A 9,034-nucleotide genomic window follows, 5' to 3' on the forward strand; every position below is an offset into this window, starting at 1 on the left:
TATCTATTCCCTTCATAATTTTAAATGTTTTTATAAGATCCCCCCTCATCCTTCTAAATTCCAACGAGTACAGTCCCAGTCTACTCAACCTCTCCTCATAATCCAACCCCTTCAGCTCTGGGATTAACCTAGTGAATCTCCTCTGCACACCCTCCAGTGCCAGTACGTCCTTTCTCAAGTAAGGAGACCAAAACTGAACACAATACTCCAGGTGTGGCCTCACTAACACCTTATACAATTGCAGCATAACCTCCCTAGTCTTAAACTTCATCCCTCTAGCAATGAAGGACAAAACTCCATTTAATTCTTAATTACCTGCTCCACCAATTTTTTCGCGATTCATGCACAAGGACACCCAGCTCCCCCCTCGGGTTCCACCCCTCTGATGGGACAGCGTCTCAAAGCCAGCACGCAGGTCAGGGCGACACGGCTGTGCAGGTGCCGCTGACACGTACGCTGGGGCCCAGAGCTCCCAGTGGACGTCTGGCAGTAGCCTCGAAGGCCATGGGACGTGGTAAGCAGCTGGCTGCCTCCACCTTCGATGTGCGTCCTGGGGACACACTTAGACGTGACAGTAGAGCTCGGAAGCGAAGCATGTTGAGGATCGCTCAGGGCACCGAGGGAGGAGGGGAGAGGGGGTGGGCGGGGGTAGTTAGGGGGTGAATGGAGCATTGTTGGACACCTGTGACACATTCAGAACCCTTCACCACAACCAGTGACCTCTGTCACTTTTGTCCATAACGCGGTCCGACCTCTGAACCCTTTGATATACCATCAATTGAACGCGAGACGAGTTGCTGTACAAAAGTAAGGCTTTAATAAGCTAGATGTTAGCCCTGCGGTCGACTACAGTAAATGGACGACCGCCGGGCGTACTGGGTATTTATACCCCGCCTTGGAGGCGGGGTTAACTCAGCCTCTCGACCAATTGGGGATCCGTCACATGACTGGTCGAGAGGCACATGACCGATCAGGGCCAATGGAAAGAAAAGTACAGCACAGGAACAGGCCCTTCGGCCCTCCAAGCCCGTGCCGACCGTCTAAACTAAATCTTCTGCACTTCCTGGGTCCGTATCCCTCTATTCCCATTCTATTCATGTATTTGTCAAGATGCCCCTTAAATGTCACTATCGTCCCTGCTTCCACCACCTCCTCCGGCAGCGAGTTCCAGGCACCCACTACCCTGTGTGTAAAAAACTTGCCTCGTACATCTCCTCTAAACCTTGCCCCTCGCACCTTAAACCTATGCCCCCTAGTAATTGACCCCGCCACCCTGGGGAAAAGCCTCTGACTATCCACTCTGTCTATGCCCCTCATAATTTTGTAGACCTCTATCAGGTCGCCCCTCAACCTCCGTCGTTCCAGTGAGAACAAACCGAGTTTATTCAACTTCTCCTCATAACTAATACCCTCCATACCAGGCAACATCCTGGTAAATCTCTTCTGCACCCTCTCTAAAGCTTCCACATCCTTCTGGTAGTGTGGCGACCAGAATTGAACACTATACTCCAAGTGTGGCCTAACTAAGGTTCTATACAGCTGCAACATGACTTGCCAATTCTTATACTCAATGCCCCAGCCAATGAAGGCAAGCATGCCGTATGCCTTCTTGACTACCTTCTCCACCTGTGTTGCCCCTTTCAGTGACCTGTGGACCTGCACACCCATATCCCTCTGTCTGTCAATACTCTTGAGGGTTCTACCATTCACTGTATATTCCCTACCTGCATTGGACCTTCCAAAATGCATTACCTCACATTTGTCCAGATTACACTCCATCTGCCATCTCTCCCCCCAAGTCTCCAAACGATCTAAATCCTGCTGTATCCTCTGACAGTCCTCATCGCTATCCGCAATTCCACCTACCTTTGTGTCGTCTGCAAACTTACTAATCTGACCAGTTACATTTTCCTCCAAATCATTTATATATACTACGAACAGCAAAGGTCCCAGCACTGATCCCTGCGGAACACCACTAGTCACAGCCCTCCAATTAGAAAAGCACCCTTCCATTGCTACTCTCTGCCTTCTATGATCTAGCCAGTTCTGTATCCACCTTGCCAGCTCACCTCTGATCCCGTGCGACTTCCCCTTTTGTACCAGCCTGCCATGAGGGACCTTGTCAAAGGCCTTACTGAAGTCCATATAGACAACATCCACTTCCCTACCCGCATCAATCATCTTTGTGACCTCTTCGAAAAACTCAAGTTAGTGAGACATGACCTCCCCTTCACAAAACCATGCTGCCTCTCACTAATACGTCCATTTGCTTCCAAATGGGAGTAGATCCTGTCTCGAAGAATTCTCTCCAGTAATTTCCCTACCACTGACGTAAGGCTCACCGGCCTGTAGTTCCCTGGGTTATCCTTGCTACCCTTCTTAAACAAAGGAACAACATTGGCTATTCTCCAGTCCTCCGGGACATCACCTGAAGACAGTGAGGATCCAAAGATTTCTGTCAAGGCCTCAGCAATTTCCTCTCTAGCCTCCTTCAGTATTCTGGGGTAGATCCCATCCGGCCCTGGGGACTTACCTACCTTAATATTTTTCAAGACGCCCAACACCTCGTCTTTTTGGCTCTCAATGTGACCCAGGCTATCCACACATCCTTCAACATCCACCAATTCCTTCTCTTTGGTGAATACTGATGCAAAGTACATTGATTTCCCCCATTCCCCCACCGATTTCCCCCCCCACCCCCCAAACATGGAACGCCCTGCCCGCACACACCCAGCTGCAGTCCCCCCCCCCCCCCCCCCCCCCCCCCCTCACTGGGCGCCAGACCCTGTGCCCCGGACACCCGCTCATTACGTCCCCGGAGCTCTGTCCCATCCCCTGGGTGTTCGGATATTGCCTGCTGCGTGTCTGGTGTTCCCTCCCGCAGTGTCCAGGCATCAGGGTCTGATTGGGATGCTGGGCAATGACTCCCACAGACTACATGGTCCGCCCACCCACGGGAATCTTGTTGGGATGTGTGAATTGCTCACAAAACATGATTGCCAATTCCCTATTAGCAATAGCCTTCAGCCGCAAGGCCAGAGGCCTCAGCAGTTGGTGGGGACTATGGGTGGTCGGCAGGGGCTATGGTTGCCCCTGGAATGGGTACACACTATCCAGGGGTTGGCATCGTGGCACTGTGCGCGGTTGCCACCCCCCTAGCGGCACCCCCTCCCCTGTCCCCCTCATGGCAGCCCCCCCCCCCCCCTTATGGGAGCACCCAGCGAAAGGTACTCCCTCCCAGCCAAGCCACCACCTGCCCTCCCCTCCCACAAGCACTGGGGTGGGAGGCCCAGCAACCCCAGGCTCTTAGCCTGTGAACAAAGATGGCTGCTCCCCTCCTCGGCTCCCGACTGAAGCCCTTCCGCCAGGTTCCCATTTTTCAAAAGGATTGCTAATCAGCACTTGCTGGGGAGGTCGCTGAATGATGGGAGGCTGCTGGATGAGTGGTGGCTCCCGTTAATTGTATGGAAATGCCGCTTAAGTGGCGATTATCGGTTTCCCACCACACTACAGCGAGATCCCGATTTCGCCTACGGGAGCGGGTCGGTTGCATCGTAAACTGTTTGGCGCGTGGCGCGTTTCTCGTTTTTATCTCTCCCGCCATTCACCGGCCCCGTTTCATCGAGGCAGGAAATCACGCCGTTTTTCAGCGCCGAGATCGATCGGTTTTTAATCAGTCGGGGAATGGAGGTGTTACGGAGAGAAGGCGGGAAAATGGATTTAGTGAGTGTTAAATCAGCTTACTAAATGGTGGAACAGAATGGAAGGGCTGAATGGCCTCTTCCTGTTCCGATTTCCTATGGTCTCATGGTGCTTGGATCAAGCTAACAGCTGTACCTTGTGTTTTCCTTTGGCAGAGTTTTTTATTGATGGATTGGGCATTCTCCACGTTGGGTCTTGCGATGATGTCACTGTCGACCATGCCACCAAGATCAAACTGCCCTGGAGCCGCATTGATGAAAATGAAAAAACCTACAAAGAATTCCGATACCCCAAGTCATCGGCGGCAAACGTTCAGCTGCAACATGGACTTTTTTACTTGAAGAACAGGTTTAAGTGTATGATAAAGGACTAAAATGGGATAGAAGCAAGACTGCACTGAGAAAGGAGCGGAGCAAAGCAACTCCAATCGAAAATGTTGTGCTCAAAGAGCTGAGAACACGTGGAGGTTTAAGCAAAATGTTTCAATGTGTAGGATTAGGACCTGAATTGTACGTAACAGCAGGAGCTGCTGCTCATTCCGTCACTTCATGGAGAGCTGTCGGATTAGCTTGGAACTCAGTGTGTGTAATGACCTTGACCCATAAAGGTTTCTAAAATGGAAACGCCAGAGATCCGCAACTGAGAATTCTCTTTTTTGAAAAAAGCTGTATTGTGGGAAGTATTTGCAGTCCGAGTACCGTTCCGGGTTTCCGACACGAGGAATAACCTGTCCCTGGAAAACACAAACGTTCGTCCCCATGTGAATCACTTTGTTACCTCAAACCACACTCTACCTGTCCCAGATTCATCGACAAGAACAGTTTGCCTCCCTAATCTAACCGCACACTCGACCCCGATAATATTGACTCTGTTCCTTGTGAAATCTTACAACACCAGGTTAAAGCCCAACAGGTTTGTTTCAAACACTAGCCATCGGAGGACTGCTGTTCCTCTGAGGAAGGAGCTGTGCTCCGAAAGCTAGTGTTTGAAACAAACCTGTTGGACTTTAACCTGGTGTTGTAAGACTTCTTACTGTGTTCACCCCAGTCCAACGCCGACATCTCCACATCCTCTTGCTTGTGGTATGACTCCAGTTGGTTGATAATTAAGCTTTCCTTTCATACTGTTTAGTGTGCAGATGATTACAGCCAGTTGCTACTCTAATCAAGGGTTCGACACCTCGCGGACTGCAGCGGTTCAAGAAGGCAGCTCACCACCACCTTCTGAAGGGCCACTAGGGATGGGCGGGAAATGCTGGGCCGAGCCAGCAATGCCCTCATAGGAAGTGACTAAAGCACGGAGTCAAAAATCAAGTTGTTACCTCCCTTAGAATAATCTGGCCCACAGGCTGCTGACATCAGAGCTCGATTTAATATGGCATGACTTTTTTTTTTCTCCCAAGGTTAAACCCCTGGAGACAGAGAAATGTTCTTGGATGTGAAATAGTTGCACGACTCAACAGCGGAGTGTTTGCAAACGCATTGTCTGTCTTGCTCTGTCAGGCGTCCCCGGCAGAACTGGACAAGAATGGATTTGCAATCCATCGAGGCTGAACTCAAAACTGGATGACGGGGTGCCGCTGACGTGTTGAACAAACGCTTACTGACCTGTCATTTACCCCAGCGGCACATCTCCAATTCTCCTCATTGGCAGGCCAGCGTACCAGCCCGCCCGCTTTCTTTTTGCTGTTCACATTCCAGTTCCTGATGATTATGACTTGTAGCCAATATACACCCAGTTCATAGAATCATCGAATTTACAGTGCAGAAAGAGGCCATTTGGCCCATCCCACCTCCAGCCCAGCCCCATAGCCTAGTAACCCAACCTATACTTTTTGACACTAAGGGGCAATTTATCATGGCCAATCCATCTAACCTGCACATCTTTGGACACTAAGGGACAATTTAACATGGCCAACCCACCTAACCTGCACATCTTTGGACACTAAGGGACAATTTAGCATGGCCAATCCATCTAACCTGCACATCTTTGGACACTAAGGGACAATTTAGCATGGCCAATCCATCTAACCTGCACATCTTTGGACACTAAGGGACAATTTAACATGGCCAATCCACCTAACCTGCACATCTTTGGACACTAAGGGACAATTTAACATGGTCAATCCACCAAACCTGCACATCTTTAGACACTAAGGGACAATTTATCATGGCCAATCAACCTAACCTGCACATCTTTGGACACTAAGGGGCAATTTAACATGGCCAATCAACCTAACCTGCACATCTTTGGACACTAAGGGGCAATTTAACATGGCCAATCCACCTAACCTGTACATCTTTGGACACTAAGGGGCAATTTAACATGGCCAATCCACCTAACCTGCACATCTTTGGACACTAAGGGACAATTTATCATGGCCAATCCACCTAACCTGCACATCTTTGGACTGTGGGAGGAAACCGGAGCACCCGGAGGAAACCCACGCAGACACGGGGAGAAAGTGCAGACTCCGCACAGACAATGACCCAAGCCGGGAATCGAACCTGGGACCCTGGAGCTGTGAGGCAGCAGTGCTAGCCACTGTGCCACCTGTCATTTACCCTCTGTTTTCAAAGGCAAGTTGCAAGCTATCTCTTAACTTGGGGCTTTAAAAATTGTTGCTGCAAACATTATTTTTCTTTCCCCAGCAGTGCCAGTGTCTGAGTAGGAATTGATCATCGCTGAAGTGTACCGGGGGGAGGGTGAAAAGGGAGATGGTTGGGAACCATTAAAAAATGATAACTTGTATTTATATAGCGGCACTTCACAGGAGCGCTATAGGAGAATAATTTGACACCCAACCATGCAAGGACAGGTATCCAAAAGCTTGGTTAAAGGGGTAGGTTTTAAGGAGTGTCCTTAAAGGAAGACAGACAAGGTGGAGAGGGATAATTCCAAAACCTGGGATCGACACAGTTGAAATCATGGCTACTGGTGACGAAGCGATTGAACCCAGGGTGCTTGAGAGAGCGTGGGCGCGATTCTCCACAGGCCAACACCAGAATCGTCAAACGCGATCGGGCGGAGAATCGGTTTTGATGCCGAAATCATGACCGGTGCCAATTTGTCGGCAAATCACAATTCTCCGCTGCCTCGATAGTGGCGTCAATGTGTTCCACTCCACACGGACAGTAAACGCCGTTGTCATATCATTAGCGGGCCCGACCCGGTATTCTCCGAGGCCTCCGCGATGCTCCGCTTCCGATGGGCCGAGTTCCTGACGGCGCGGTTCACTTGTGCTTTTAAACAAGGTGTAACCGACGCCGTGACTGCTGAGGGAGAGAGAGGGGGGACGGCAAGTGTCCAACATCGCCATAGTTTACTGACAGTTGTGCTGCTGGCCAGGGCCGGGGGGGGGGGGGGGGGGGGGAAGGGACAGGAAGGAGCGGGGGGGTGGCCAGGAGGTGGGGTTGGGGTAGACGGGCACGGAACACCATTGCCGCGGCCGGTGAGGCAGCCATGCAGCCCACTGTGAACTTAGGGTCATAGGTCGTATGGGTGTCCCCCACCAGGCCACCCCCCGAGGTGCACTTTGGCCCCCATAGCCGAACCATCAGCTGTATGGACGCGCTCCAGCACAACCAGTGCCACCTTGTTGGCTGGGATGAGTGTGTGTGGGGAGTGTAATGTGTGTGTGAGGCTGGGATGAGTGTGTGTGGGGAGTGTAATGTGTATGTGCGGCTGGGATGTGTGTGTGGGGAGTGTAATGTGTGTGTGGGGCTGGGATGAGTGTGTGTGGGGAGTGTAATGTGTGTGAGGTTGGGATGAGTGTGTGTGGGGACTGTAATGTGTATGTGCGGCTGGGATGAGTGTGTGTGGGGAGTGTAATGTGTGTGCGAGGCTGGGATGAGTGTGTGGGGAGTGTAATATGTGTGTGGGGCTGGGATGAGTGTGTGGGGGGAGTGTAATGTGTATGTGCGGCTGGGATGAGTGTGTGTGGGGAGTGTAATGTGTGTGAGGTTGGGATGAGTGTGTGTGGGGACTGTAATGTGTATGTGCGGCTGGGATGAGTGTGTGTGGGGAGTGTAATGTGTGTGTGAGGCTGGGATGAGTGTGTGTGGGGAGTGTAATGTGTGTGTGTGGCTGGGATGAGTGTGTGTGGGGAGTGTAATGTGTGTGTGAGGCTGGGATGAGTGTGTGTGGGGAGTGTAATGTGTGTGTGGTGCTGGGATGAGTGTGTGTGGGGAGTGTAATGTGTGTGCGAGGCTGGGATGAGTGTGTGTGGGGAGTGTAATGTGTGTGTGAGGCTGGGATGAGTGTGTGGGGAGTGTAATGTGTGTGTGGGGCTGGGATGAGTGTGTGTGGGGAGTGTAATGTGTATGTGCGGCTGGGATGAGTGTGTGTGGGGAGTGTAATGTGTATGTGCGGCTGGGATGAGTGTGTGTGGGGAGTGTAATGTGTGTGTGTGTGTGTGGCTGGGATGTGTGTGTGGGGAGTGTAATGTGTGTGTGTGGCTGGGATGAGTGTGTGTGGGGAGTGTAATATGTGTGTGGGGCTGGGATGAGTGTGTGGGGGGAGTGTAATGTGTGTGAGGTTGGGATGAGTGTGTGTGGGGACTGTAATGTGTATGTGCGGCTGGGATGAGTGTGTGTGGGGAGTGTAATGTGTGTGTGGGGCTGGGATGAGTGTGTGTGGGGAGTGTAATGTGTGTGTGTGTGGCTGGGATGAGTGTGTGTGGGGAGTGTAATGTGTGTGTGTGTGGCTGGGATGAGTGTGTGTGGGGAGTGTAATGTGTGTGTGCGGCTGGGATGAGTGTGTGTGGGGAGTGTAATGTGTGTGGGGCTGGGATGAGTGTGTGTGCGGAGTGTAATGTGTGTGTGTGCGGCTGGGAGGAGTGTGTGTGGGGAGTGTAATGTGTGTGTGGGGCTGGGATGAGTGTGTGCGGGGAGTGTAATGTGTGTGTGGGGCTGGGATGAGTGTCTGTGGGGAGTGTAATGTGTGTGTGAGGCTTGGATGAGTGTGTGTGGGGAGTGTAATGTGTGTGTGAGGCTGGGATGAGTGTGTGTGGGGAGTGTAATGTGTGTGTGTGGCTGGGATGAGTGTGTGTGGGGAGTGTAATGTGTGTGTGGGGCTGGGATGAGTGTGTGTGGGGAGTATAATGTGTGTGTGGCTGGGATGAGTGTGTGTGGGGAATGTAATGTGTGTGGGGAGTGTAATGTGTGTGCGAGGCTGGGATGAGTGTGTGTGGGGAGTGTAATGTGTGTGGGGAGTGTAATGAGTGTGTGTGGCTGGGATGAGTGTGTGGGGAGTGTAATGTGTGTGTGGGGCTGGGATGAGTGTGTGTGGGGAGTGTAATGTGTGTGCGGCTGGGATGAGTGTGTGTGGGGAG

At 51.6% G+C, this 9,034-nt stretch overlaps 1 protein-coding gene across 1 annotated transcript in view; it reads left to right on the forward strand.

Annotated features, from left to right (window-relative positions):
* Positions 1-4,341, forward strand: part of LOC119958083 (beta-1,4 N-acetylgalactosaminyltransferase 1-like) — a 161,707-nt gene extending 157,366 nt beyond the window's left edge. The window contains exon 10 of the mRNA XM_038786310.1: positions 3,858-4,341. Coding sequence (XP_038642238.1) covers positions 3,858-4,075 — 218 coding nt within the window. The 3' untranslated portion in view covers positions 4,076-4,341. The remainder of the gene's footprint in view (positions 1-3,857) is intronic.
* Positions 4,342-9,034: the final 4,693 nt, after the last annotated feature.

Source organism: Scyliorhinus canicula, chromosome 28 (genome assembly GCF_902713615.1).
Source record: "Scyliorhinus canicula chromosome 28, sScyCan1.1, whole genome shotgun sequence".
Lineage (NCBI taxonomy): Eukaryota > Metazoa > Chordata > Chondrichthyes > Carcharhiniformes > Scyliorhinidae > Scyliorhinus > Scyliorhinus canicula.